The sequence below is a fragment of the Echinops telfairi genome, unplaced genomic scaffold, assembly GCF_000313985.2.
Source record: "Echinops telfairi isolate 266 unplaced genomic scaffold, ASM31398v2 ScPeMD7_3533;HRSCAF=4204_0, whole genome shotgun sequence".
NCBI classification, from domain to species: domain Eukaryota; kingdom Metazoa; phylum Chordata; class Mammalia; order Afrosoricida; family Tenrecidae; genus Echinops; species Echinops telfairi.
Genome location: NW_022107431.1, coordinates 88,354,535 through 88,368,260, shown reverse-complemented (window position 1 = coordinate 88,368,260; position 13,726 = coordinate 88,354,535). Strand labels below are relative to the sequence as shown.

Here is a 13,726-nt window from a genome sequence, read left to right as displayed (position 1 = left end):
CAAAGCACCAGCAAGCTCTATTGCAGTGGTAGCCTCCTTTAATAAAGTGAGCAAAGGGTTGTGATGATATTTGGACAAACAGCATCAAAAGGGCAATAATACATGATGAGTATAATGAAAGACAAGGCAGAGTGATTTTTGGACAAAAGCCCAGAAACACAATAAAAATGAACCCAGGGAACGTCTGTCAGGCAAATGACCATATTTAAATGCAAATAACACATGTTAAACGATTCGTAAACTGTCCAAACTCATGTGTCAGTTTCCTACATGTAATGTCCATTATATATACCTGTGCCCATTATTTCCGTGGGTAAGTTACTTGTGGAATGTGATAAATCTGTAAATTAAAAAAGGAAATGTCATGGCTAGCCAGGGTAAAGGGGGAAATTCCCCTGTAAAATTTCATAGGTGGCAGATGAATTTTAAAAATTCTTTTAAGTAAATTCCAGATTTTTGTAGCAGTTTTTTAAATCACTTCTAATTAATCAATGACTTTGAATCCAGGATAGTGTCCCTTTGGTGTTACTAATATGAACACCCCCTACTAGGGAGGATGGAGTAACTTCCTAAGTCAACTCACAGCGACCCCATAAGCCAGGGTAGAACTGCCTGCCCTTGTTTGAGACTGTGACTCTTTAGAGGAATAGAAACTTCGTTTTTCTCCCTCAGAGCAGCTGGTGGTTTTGAACTGCAGATTTTGCAGTTAACAGCCTAACTCATAACCACACCACCACCAGGGATCCTACAGTTAGGTAAGAGGGTCGTGAAAAAGAGGAAGACCTTCAAGGAGATGGGTTGACACCATCCATGGTTGCAACAATGGGCTCAAACAGAACAGCTGCGAGGACGGCGCAGGACCGGGCACGGCTTCATTCTGTTGTGCGTAAGGTCGCGAGGAGTTGGAACCCACGCGCTACGATGGCACCTAACGAGGACAGGATGCCAAATGAATGTCTGCAAAAGTTTAAATCCACTGGAATGAAAGTGAAGGCCATCAGAAACTTCACTGAATGTAAGCAACACCAACTTTCATAGGGTCTGATCATGGTCAGTAAGTTCCCAATCGCGCAAAGGACACGACGCGGTGAGGTCAGAAGGAGCGAGGAAAACCACACGTTCCTTTCCAGGTTTGCTTTTCATCCTGTCCCTCTGCCGATCCGCCACTGCAAACCCCGAGCAGAGGGAGGAGCTGGCAGAAACGGGGTGAGGCAGGAGCGGAAACGGGTCCGCGGCTGTAAAAAGGCTCCAAGGCCCGGGTTCCGCGGGGACGCCAGCGCTTCCCACTCCACGGTTCGTACCTGAGCGGCGATCGACCTGCGGAAGGCGCACGCCATGGCCGGCTCGCCGAAGCTCGCCCCGCCCGCCCCGCACGTACGCCACGCCCCCGCGCGCCGGAAGCCCCACCCGGAGGCCGAGGCCAGCCAATCAAGGAGTCGCATTGTCCGCCTCTAACCTCTGCCCTTCTGTCGCGAGAGCGCGCGGGAAATCCTGTGTGCAACTGGAATTTCACGGATCTCTAAGACCATGGCCACCTCCTCGGTGTCCAAGGTACGTGGGTGCTGGAACCAATGTGACTCCGTCACCGCCTCCTTCCCTGTGAGCAAGGATGTAGCAGAGGTTACGTAGGCCTCGGCTGCCCGGCTCCTGGGGAGGGACAGGCGGCCCGGGCTGAGTTGTCCTTTCAGATCCGGTTAAGGCCAACTGTACTTTGCCTGGGGGAGTAAGGACCGAGTTGCGGGCTGGTTAGGAGGATTTTAAAGTTCTGGTATGTGGAGGTGGGGCGACCAGTCGACGAGTACCTTCTCTCTCATAAAGGTGCGCCATGCACTTGGTTAAGTACTCTTAACCCAAGTGCTACAGTGCTGCAGTCTCTACACTCGAGAAAGGCATTCATAATTGTTAACCAAAAAGGCTCAGAGAGAACAAAAGATTAGAAAGAAAGATATTGCGAGGATCTTGGGGTCAAGGAAGAACATTTTTTTAGAAAGTGACTTTTTAGTGGATAACTGAAAAGTGAGTAAAAATTAAGCCAGTTAGGCAAAATGATGGGAGGTGAAGGAGCACATGTAACAATGCCACGTGCTTTGGTCCAGAGGATACATATAATATAGCATGTAAAAGAAATTTTAAAAGCAGTGTGATCAGAAAGAGAAGCAGAGGAAGAGTTAGGAAAATGAGAATGAAATGTATGTGTGACTATATAGTCCTCTTTGTGTGGACTGCCTAGATGGGTATGGATTGCCAAGGATTTGCAAGACATGATAGTGTAATTCCAAAAATTACAAACTCATTGCCATCCAGTTGATTCCAAGACATAGCGACCCTATAGGGCAGCGGTTCTAAAACTGGGTCGAACAACCCTTTCACAGGGGTCGACAAATTCATAACAGTAGCATAATTACAGTTATGAAGTAGTAATGAAAATAACTATGGTTGGGGTCACCACATCATGAGGAACTCTATTAAAGGGGTATTAGGAAGTTCCAGAACCACTGCATAGGCAAAATAGAATTGCTCACGGGTTTCAGAGACTAACTCTTTATGAGAGTAAAGACTCTCACTTTTCTCCTGGGAGAGGACTGCTGGCTTTGAACTACTAACCTTTCAGTTAACAGCCCAGTGCATAACCACTATGCCATCAGGATTCCTGTGATTGTGCAACTCACTCACTGCCATTGAGTTGATGTTGACTGTAGTGACCTTATAGGCAGGCTACAACTGCCCCATGAGTATGCAAGACTAACTATGTGAGGGAGTAGAAAGCCTTTGCTTTCTCCCACAGAGCAGATGGTTGTTTCCAACTGCTGACCTTTCAAACCACAGCCCAACAGATGACCACTATTCCACCAGAGCTCCTCTATTATAGTGTAACTAGCAAGCAAGAAAGAAATACTTGAGATCTGAGGTACAGTGTGGTAATCACAGCCACTCACACCATATCAAATATGCTCAATAACCACTTGCACTATTGCTACATTGGAGAGTGATGATATAGAACATGTCCATCATTGCAAAACGTTCTTTAGGACATGAAACTTATTGTTTTTACATATTATTATATTGAGAGCAATAGAATCCCCTGAAAGCCTTTTACACTGAAAGGAAAATAATTATTCACTATAATCTCACTATATTTTTGTTTTTATTAACAAGCCTTTACTCTGCTTTTAGGAGCCCTGGTGTTATAATGGTTATTATTCATGATGCATTGTTAACTGCAAGGCCAGCAGTTCAAAACCACTAGCCTGATCTGCTGGAGACAGATGAAGCTTTCAACTCCTGTAATGAGTTATTGTCTTGGAAACCTACAAGGACAATGCTACCTTGTCCTATAGGGTCACTAGAATCAACTCAATGGCTGTGAGTTGAGTTGAATTAGTCTGCTTAAAATGTTATAAGATTTGATGCATTTGAACTATGGTATTAACAAAGAATATTGAAAGTACTATATGTAAAGCGGAACTGAGGAACAGGGAGGAAGACGGACATAACTGACAAGACAAGGGGGAGCAGAAACAGAAATAGCTTTATTAGGTGGGGGGAACTCCAGGATCTGTGAAGTAGGCCAGCAGGTCAGGGAAGTCCTGCTCAGCAGCTGGGGGCGAGGGTTTTTAAAGTGGTGGTGAGAAATGTATGGCAATTAGCATATGGGGTCTGGAAACTTTCTTTGAACAGAACATCTGGTTTCACTGGTTATCTTATCTGGCAGTGATCTTATCTGGCGCCAGCTGCTGCTGACATTTGGGATGTGCAGGGAAGCACGAGCAGGGCCCAGACCTGCTTCAGCTTAGTCCAGACGAGGGCTGCCTAGTTCAGACCAGGCCCAAACATTCCAAACTTCTTAATATTGGTAATGGAGCGACGTTTTTCTGTCTTAACTACTTCCTGCTGAGATAGGGTGAAGAAGGGGATTAAGAGTTGGAAGGTTTGGGGGCCGGTCCAGTCCGCAGTGACTATAAGGGTGAACAAGCTGATTGAAGGTCAGATTGGAGATATCTTTTATCCCTTCCTGCAAGAATCTAAACACACAAAGAGCTAAAAGCAAAAAGTACACAGATTATGATCAGAGACCCAATGAGGGGCATAACCCAGGCCATTGGAGGATTTTGAAACCATGAGAAGTTGGTGGTGCTCCATTGACATTTCCTGATTTTATTGGCCATGGTGCGGAGTGCCTTAACATTTTGTTTAACTATGCCCGATTCATTAATATGATAACAAAAGTCTTTATTTAGAAACATGCATGTTCCTCTTTTATCTGCTGTTAATAAGTCAAGAGCTTGGCAATTTTGTAGGGTGACTCGTGCTAAGGATGTTCAGTGCCTTTGGAGGGAGATAAGAGAGTTATCAGTTTGATGTTTTTTGCAATGGATGATGGCTACCTTTGCTGGCAGCTGAAGAGCCTGTAAGAGATTCACTGTTAATTTACCGTTTACTATGGGGGACCCTTTGGTAGTCAGGAAATCCCGCTCCTTCCAGATAGTGGCATGACAGTGAGCTATAAGGAACGCATACTTAGAATCAGAATACATATTAGCCGTTTTTTTTCCTTTAGCTAGATGGAGAGCTCAAGTGAGAGCACCAAGTTTCGCTTTTTGAGAAGTAGTTTTTGGGAGGCATGCAGCTTTCCAGACTTGGTTAAGTGAGAGGACAGTATATGCAGCCTGCGTTGCCCCTGGGCATTTAGGACAGAACTGTCATCAACAAACAAAGTTAGATCTGGGTTAGGATAATGTTGATCAGAGAATCTGGGTCAGGGCAGTGTTAGTTCCTCAACTGCTTGGGGGCCGGAGTGATTGCTAAGTTCCAGCAAGTCTAGGAGCTGAGACAAGAGGGTTGCTGGGTTTAAAGAGGGAGCCTGGCACAGTGTTATGTTAGGATTTTCGATAAACATGAGATAGATTTCCTACAAGCAGTTTGGAGACAGCAAAGACAGGACTTGGTGTGAGAGGAGGTCCTGCAGCCTGTGGGTGGACAACGTCTGGATAGGCTCCCCCAGTGTTAATTTTAGGGCTTTTTTGGTGAGGGCCTAGAGGCAGGGTTGCCAGCCTCTGACTGTCCTATCTAGTTGCTTAGACAGACAAGCTATAGGAGATAGAGCAGGCCCCAGGGGCTGAGCCAGGACTCCGACTGCTATACCTTGTTTTTTGCCTGTGTATTTAGTAAACGGTTTGACAGGGTTTGGTAGACGCAGGGGTGGGGGTGAAGGAGGGCGTGTCGGGGTTTGTTAAAGGCAGCTTTGACTAACTAGGGAAAGTTTAGGGGGCCAACAGGAGTGGCCTTGTTTTTCTGTCACTTTCCCATGAGCTATCAGGGGAAATATCAGCTTGATGACCTTTTACACTAATCTTTCTTACCATGAACATAATCATTCTTTTTTATTAACTTCTCCTCGGCAAACAACTTTCCGTAACTTTTAAACTTCTTCACATTCTGGCACAGCCAGACATTCTATCCAAACTCTTTCCAATTATTTGTAACTTACTCTGGCCTTCTGAAATTTACTGTTTCCATCTAGACTTAAACATTCACTGAAATAAAAATTGTATTAACTAAGTGTCACCAAAGGGTTAAAGGTCTGTTTGGAGTTGCTTCTGCTGCGTTGTATAAAGGATACTGTGACCGCTCTAGGGAAGTTTAATGGTTTAGTTATAAGGGAAAAATTGGGGACTTAATGTATAGTATTTGTTTACTCAAAGTCAGTGGTCTGAGGTTCTTTATGATGTAGTGTTTATTTAAAGTTAAACTCTGAGTGGTGGGAGTGGGGCACAGGCTTAAACAGATAGCAGCTGAACGAGATAAGTGTGTCTTGGAGGGAGAGAGAAGTTAAGGGAGTTTGGCTGTGTCTGCTTTAGAACTGTTTTAGGAGAGGGCTGCAGGTAAAGGCAAATTAATGCTGACAAGCTGGGTTAAGGGCTGGTGGTGAAAAAGATACAGTAGAAGGAAGAATGTGGGACAAGAGAGTATAGGGGTTGAGAGCTACCGGGACCGGGTGTATGGGGATAACAGCTTCGTTAAAGAGGCACAGGTCCTGGACCAAATGATAAGTGCCATTTGGTTTCCAACTGGTAAGATTGGAGTGCTGCAGGGAGAGTGGGTAAGAGTAATGAGGCTTGTATGATGGATTAACACTGGGAAGCAATGAGTTCTGTATGGCCAGTTCTTCCAGGTTGGGTGAAAGAAGGGGAAGGAGCAGAGGTGCTGTGAGACCAAAAGTAAGGTGTAAGGAGGTTTTTAAGTAATGTAAAATGCCTTTTCCCAACAGAGGGACCGGGCAAGAAGGGATTATAAGGAAGAAATGAGTAGTAAAGGGCTGGTACACCTGGGGCAGGTAGGCTTGCCATCAATATCCATGATCGAGATTGAGGAAGGACTGCCTAGCCCTGAAAATGAGGGCAGGTCAGAAAAGACAGCTTCTGTGTAAGAAGGAAATTACTTACCCAATACCTTGAGCAATACTCCAGGCTTGGCGAGGGTGAGGGGTGGGGGTCCAGTCACGGTCTCCTCAGACTTCAGCCAATCCCAGCAGGGCCAACGGCGGGTCAGGAATTGGAAGGACAGTCCCCCCACGTGAAGACGCAAAGGGCCTGTCACTTTTCCAAGGACAGTTGGACTTCCAGTGTTCGCTTTGACTGCATGCAGGGCAGGGTTTGGTTGGAGCTTTAGGCCTGGGGCACTTCTGTGACCAGTGCCCTTCTCTGCACTTGAAGCAGGCACCAGGTGGCGGTCGTTGTTCCCATACACACTTGCCCCACGCTGTCCTTCTGGGGCCTCCGGGGAATCGCCAGCCAGTCACAGGGCTGCTACTAAGGCTTGGGTTGAAAATTTACCTTCTACCAGAACCAGGCATCATGGGCTGACTGCCTGCTCCTCTGTTAAAACCTTAAATGCCATATCTGCTAAATCTCGGACCAGGGTTGGAGGGCCTTTCTTCTGCCTTTTTAAGCTTTTAATGTAAAGCAGCTTAAAAAGTTGGCTGGATTCTTGTCAGGCTTTTGAGTGATCTTAAGGATCTTAAGGTTATCAAAATTGATTTATATGGGAAATGGCCTGAAGCCAAGCCAGGACACATGGAAACATTTTCTTTCGGCAGGCATGTCTGTCCCTACCTACTTGATTGTTAACTTGATAACTTTAACCCGGTTTTTGTCTGGGAACCGCCTAGGTTAGGGTCGGTCAAATGAACCTGGTTAGAGTACTGCTGAACAGAGAAAAATGGATTCCCTTTTATCTGTGGTTAGGGTAGAGGAAAGGATGACAAAAATATCATGCCAGGACAAATCATAAGCTTGAGTTAAATATCGAAACTCCTTAATATAGGTGGTGGGATCATTATAAAGGAGCCTAAATGCTTTTCAATCGGAGATAAATCAGTGAGAGAGAAGGGAACATGAACCCAATCATGCTATCAGTCCTGGCCACTTCCAAGAGTGGACAAAGGACAAGGGGGTTCTGCAATCACATGTGCTTGCTAACCGATGGGCGAGTACAGACTCGGGTTCCTCCAGCAAGGCAGGTAAATCGGGAGAAGAGGACGTGGGGGCTCCGGGTATGGCCAGAATAGAGAAAGGGGTGAGTAGGAGGGGAGGGGAGGGGAGATAAGGTGTTTAGGCAGGTCTGAAAAGGCAGACACCAGAGAGGGGTCCAGAAGCTGGAGAGGAGGAGTTTTCTTTACTCAAGAGGACTTGGGAAGGGGAGCAGGAAATGCAGAGAAAGGGACGGGAGCTCAGAGGAAAGGCGGCCTGGATGTACAGACTTTCAGACTATTTGTGAGTTTACTGGCAGAAATTGTCGAGATTTCAGAGGATATTAAAATTAAAAGTGGGGTGATTAAAGTTGTTACTTCCCAGAGCTTCCTAACCCCTCACTTCTGCCAGTCTCAGGGCAGCGACCATGGATTTGTGCTCTGCTTCCCTATCTGGGAGAGGTCTGTCAGAGGCTGCAAGTGTTGGCTCAGAGGAGGCTGAGCAGGGAGGAGCCGGGAAGGGGAGGGAGAGAGAGACTCCAGGGAGTCTGAGGGGTCCAACTCTGGGGAGGGGCCGATGTCGGAGGCACAGTGCCTCAGTCTTTGGGAGTTGAGGGGATAGTGGAGGAAGCGATGGCGAGGGGTACCCAGAATATGGAGGAAGCCTTACTGGGGGCGCAGATAAGGAGTCAGGGGGTCTGGAGAAAGATGGAAGGAGAGTACTGCCTGGGCCCGATTAAGAGAGTGTTTGGCTAAGAGACCTTGAGCAGGGTGACAGGTAGTAGAGACGGACGGGAGTGAAGAAAGAAAAAGACCTGAACATACAGGACTTCTGATTATTTGTGTTTGTTGACAAAAGGTGTTGAGGTTGCGGAGAATGTTAAGATCCAGAGTGCTATTTTCTGGCTAGCGCGACTCATTGTCCAATTGGTATTGAGGCCAAACTTGGTTACAGAAAAAGACCAGGCCTTTAGGGTGGAGATCAGGAGCCAAACCCAATTCAGTAAGGTTGGCAGTAGGCACCCTAAAGGACTGTCCTTAGGGGGTTTGGACAGAAGACTTCCCATTGTGTCTCAAACTGCAGGGGGTACGGACAGAGGAGAAGGGCATCCCCTGGTCCCCCATATGCAACCGTCAGTCAGGAGGTGGCACGGTAACCCTGAGAGGTGTCCTGATCATAGCTAGGGGCCCAATGGGAGAGTCCTGGACTCTCCGAAACGGGAAGGTTCCCTGGCGCAGGCCTGTGGCTTTAAGTGGCAGACAGGGACCTCGGATCAGAGAGAGACACAATGGAAGCCGAGGAGGGGAGGGGGGCCTGGCTTTATGGCCGGTAAAAATGGAGTTTAGTTAGGCCTTTGTTCAGGGTGAGAGTAAGGGGAAGCAGAACATTTTAGAGAAAGCACTGCAGAGCTGCAAACACAAATGGCGTTCCAGTCCAGGCAGAAGGTGCAATGACTGCTCGGCCTAGTGCTAGGAGTCCTGTTATCAGCAAGAATCCCAGGAGGTAAACACAGACAAAAGACTGGAGGCCACATGAGAGAAGGTAGACACAGAGAAAAGATGGGCACGAGAAACTGACCTTATCATCGCACCCCTTTCAGGAAAGTCAGTTATTTTCTGCTCCTCTTGGTATTAGGGTTGCTTTACAGGGCTTTCAGCTAGTTAGCCTCCCGCAGACCCTATGTTCCCGTATGAGGTTGCTGGTCCTCGGTGTCCAGAGCAACAAACAAGACAAAGGATACAGAACAAACATACAGAGAGATACTGACCAGATATCGCTCGTTCAGACAGGTTCGAGAAGAGAGGAGGGGTGGGCTGCGTTCCAGCCGAAGCAGGGCCATGACAGCACAGAGCCCATGTCCCTACCTCTACTGGGTTTCGGCACCAAATGTAAAGCGGACCTGAGAAACAGGGAGGAAGGTGGACATAACTGACAGGACAAGGGAGGGCAGAAACAGAAATAGTTTTATTAGGTGAGGGAGAGCTCCCAGATGAGGTTCTGTGACCTAGGCCAACAGGTCAGGGAAGTTGTGCTCAGCATCTAGGGGCGAGGATTTTTAAAGGGGTTGTGAGGAATGTATGGCAATTATGGCAGTCAGCGTACACGACTCCTCGCTTGTCTCCCTGCGGCTTTCTTTGAACCCAGAACATCTGGTTTCACTGGTTATCTTATCTGGCACCTCTGCTGCTGACCTCTGGGATGTGCAGGGAAGCACATGCAGGGCCCAGACCTGCTTCAGCTTAGTCCAAACGGGGCTGCCTAGTTCAGACCCTGCCCAAACACTACAGACTACTCAAAGGACAAACAGATCTGTCTGGAAAGAAGTACAACCAGAATATTCCTTAAGGCAAGACGGTGAGTCTTCCTCTCACATACTTTGGATATGTTATCAGGAGAGAACAGTTCCCGCAGGAGGACATCATACTTGGTAAAGTAGAGGGGCATCGCAGAAGAGGCAGGCCCTTGATGAATGGACACAGTAACTGCAACCCTGGGCTCAGACATAAGAACAATCTTGAGGATGGCACAGGACTGGGTGGAGTTTTGTTGTAGGGTTGTTAAGCGTTGGAACCACTCAGTGGCACTCAACAACAACAGCCACATCATGTTATATCGTGCCCTATAAAGAGAACACGAGAAGCTTCTAGAAAATGGTGTGGATACTTTGCAAGCTTAGTGTAGATGTTTGATAAATAGTTTTTCCAGAAAGGCCACCAGGGTTTGCATGAAACTGTAAGTAACAATCACTGGGACCATTAATGGAGAAATATGAGGCTTTCCACTCCCATATTTACAGTCTTGGAAACACATTAGGGCAGTTCTATTTTATTTTATAGGGTCACTGAGTCAGAATCGACTTGACAGTGAGTGTGGGACCATTAAAAGAAGCTTGGGCAAAAAAATTACATTTAAACCCAGCTGTTCTGAGTTTGACCTTACTACCTCATTTCTAGCACACTGGGGCCCTTGACTTGTGACTATCATGTTGTTGTTTTTTTATATATATACCTATCCTCCTGCATCTTTAATGTGCTGAGGGCTTGGCTTGTGTCCTCCATGTGGTTTAAGCTGTTCACATCTATCTGTTTGGTCTTTAATCTTGTACGAAAACTAGTAAAATGTACTAGATTGTATTAACCTTAGGTATTCAGTTCATGTTGTAGATTGCAATTTCCTTTGACCCTAACTCTTCATTATGTAGAGACCCTATACAAATTTGAGGATTGTGTGAGTTGTTGATTACTCTTGCTCAGGGGAGTTACAATGTTGGCATCCTTAACAGTGCAACAAGATGAAAGGAATTCAGTATGTGAAGGGCAGTAAAAAAGTGTTGTTTAGTAGGGTTCCAGTTTATCCATGCACCTGTTTATTCTAAACAAAACGTGTTTAGCATGTCTCTGGAATCAGTGGATGACTGCAGACCACTTCTCACATTAATATGAAGGAGCTTCAAATAACCTCCTCAACAAGCCTCTTGTTTTAGTCTCTGTGGGATGCTTTCCCAAAAAAGATATACCTTTTATACTAAGCGGAAAAAGGGTTTCTGAAGTCTGCTCATAAAATTTTTTTAGCAAAATCTAAGTGGACATTTTCCCAAATTAAAGTTTTGCTTTAAGTTTATGGGAGTGCTGTCTGTCATTGAGTAAATTATATCCCTCCCTCCCTCTCAAGCCCCAAACTGGCAACCCAACTGGATCTTGATTCTCAATGCTTTAATCATTATGTACTGATGTAATGTGGCAATTATGTAATGATTCCCCATAATGTGATCTGATGTGAAAAACCAATCAGATTTTAGAGACTTAAGGGTATGGTGCAAAACCCTCAATCCCATACAAATTTGATCCCATGTAAGAAATTTCCCTGAGGTGTAGTGAGGCCACTATCTTACAAATGAAAGAAGAGAAGTGAGCTTAGAGAGAGGGACCAACCACCACCATGAAGAAGAACCCGGAGTGGAGCGCCCTCCTAGACCTAGGTCCCTGTGCTGGAATCCTCGTAGATCCATTGAAAGATTGATGTCAGACCACATGGAGATCTCCAAAGAATGGTGGGTCTACAGATGCTGAAAGAAAACAAGAACCCTCCTGCTTAAACAGAATAAACAGAAAGCCTTTCCTAGAGCTTATGCCTTAAATGCATATTTGGAATCTCCTCAACTGTGAGAGAATAAATTTCTTTTTATTAAAGCCATTCACTTGTAGTATTTCTCTTATAGTAGCCCTAAATAGCTAAGACAGGACCCCCCCCTAAAAACACTAGCACTTTTTAGATGGTTCAAGCATTTTAAGAAAGATTGGCAATGCCTCAAAGATGAGCCAAGAGTAGGAAGACTCAGCCTAGACAAATGAAGAAATGTGGCTGAAGTCAAGAACTTGGTGGGAGAAGACCATAGAATTACCATTGGTTAAGAGCTATGCAAGTTGAGAACTCATAGTTTGGCATATTTAATTTTAAGCAAACATCCTGGCCTCAGAAAGCTCTCAACTCCATAGGTACTAAGCATGGTAAGATCAGCGAGTTCTAAGAGCCTATCTTTCCATCATATTTTTTAAGCAAGATAGAAGCCACTGAAGATGAGCTTATGGAATGAGTTATAACTGAGGATATGCCAATATAATTCTGAGAGGAAGGTCCAATCAAAACAGTGGCTTGGATTTATGGCTTTGGATTGCTATACAATCCAGATAGCAATTTACAAAATACAATCCACGGTTAAGGCTTCCAAGGGTATTTACTGGGCCAGTTCAATTCAAGGCAGAGAAGTTAGCTCAGAAGGTTATAGCAACCGTTTTCTGTGATTACAAAAGGTAATCTTGAAAGGTGTTCTCAATGAGCACAGCATAATCATGAATGCTTATTAAAAGGAAGTTTAAGGAAATTCAAAACTGCATGGGTGAGAAAAAGCCCAGGTCATTGCGGAATTTTTTCCTACCATGACAATGCACCTGCTTGTTCTTCAAGAGTAGCAAGGGGGAATCTTATGAGAATTTCATTAGGAAATCTTACGGCATTTAACCTGTAGCTCTGATCTTGCCCCTTTAAATTTCTTTTTGCTCCCCAAACTCAATGAACATTTCATTTTTCTTCTTTTTATTGGGGGCTCTTACAGCTCTTATAACAATATGTTGCCATCATCCTTTTCAAAACATTTTCTTTCTGCTTGAGCCCTTGGTATGAGCTTCTCTTTTCCCTCCCTTCTCCAACCTCCCACCTTCATGAACCCTTGATAAATTATGTTATTATTATTTTCATATCTTACACAATCTGTCTCCCTTCACCCACATTTCTGTTTGTTGTTCTTCCCCGGGGGCGGGTGTGTGTGTGTGTGTGTTACCCGTCGATCATGATCATTATGATCGGTTTCTCCTTTCTCCCTCCTCTCCACTTTCTCCCTACCCTCATGTTATAGCTACTCCCAATACTGTTCCTGATTCCTGATTTATCTGTCTGGATTCTGTGTGTCTAGTGTACATGCTCTGGTCTAGATGAATTTGTAAGGTAGAACTGGGATTATACTGGGGGTAGGGTAGGGAGGGGGAGAGCATTAAAGAACTAATGTTGTGTGCATCCTCCGTGCTATACTGCACCCTGGCAGACTTGCCCCTCCCTTGTGCCCCTTCTGTGAGGAGATGGCCAATTGTCTACAGATGGGCTTTGGGTCTCCACCCTGACCTCCCTTGTTCTCATCAACAATGATTGTTTTGGGTCTTCTGATGTCAAAGAACATTTCAAAGAGACAGAATTTGGGTTCCTCCAGGATGCTAAAACTCTGTTTTGATGTGGTCTAAATTGGGGGGGCTCCAAATTCTGCAGTGGAGCCTGAAAGAGACAGAAACATTGCCTTCAGAAGTGTGTAGACCAAGTTGGAGTAGGTGTCAGGAAACAATAGCTTCACATTTTGACATTTGTTTCAAAAACATTTCTAAGATTTCTAAAGTATTCTTAAATACTTTCTAGAAGTATTTCTAGCACTACTTTTTTATTCCCTTGACAACTGAAAAGCAAATGCATTTATTGTCTCATTCTAATTTTGAGAACAAGTGTGTAAGCACTGAATAACATGGGGACTTGAGATCAAAACATAAAAGGTAATTGTTATTTCCCACTTATATGTAAGGTATTAACTTTTCTTTACTCCATGACCAAAACTTGCTTAATCAGTTTACTCTTTTGTGCTACAATTTGTGTTTCTTGAGTCAAATGATCTTGTTTGTTTTAGTAAATTGGAAGATAATGTCAGGATTACATAGAAG

At 45.1% G+C, this 13,726-nt stretch overlaps 2 protein-coding genes across 3 annotated transcripts in view; one reads left to right on the top strand and one right to left on the bottom strand.

Annotated features, from left to right (window-relative positions):
- The window catches only part of RARS2 (arginyl-tRNA synthetase 2, mitochondrial), a 60,160-nt gene extending 58,817 nt beyond the window's left edge, over positions 1–1,343 (bottom strand). Inside the window, exon 1 of the mRNA XM_004696260.3 lies at positions 1,302–1,343. Coding sequence (XP_004696317.1) covers positions 1,302–1,337 — 36 coding nt within the window. The 5' untranslated portion in view covers positions 1,338–1,343. The remainder of the gene's footprint in view (positions 1–1,301) is intronic.
- A 130-nt stretch (positions 1,344–1,473) lies between these two features.
- ORC3 (origin recognition complex subunit 3) overlaps positions 1,474–13,726 on the top strand; it is a 91,311-nt gene continuing 79,058 nt past the window's right edge. For both annotated transcript variants that reach the window (XM_045294334.1, XM_045294333.1), the window contains exon 1: positions 1,474–1,551. In XM_045294334.1, the coding sequence (XP_045150269.1) occupies positions 1,528–1,551 (24 nt within the window). In that variant the 5' untranslated portion in view covers positions 1,474–1,527. The remainder of the gene's footprint in view (positions 1,552–13,726) is intronic.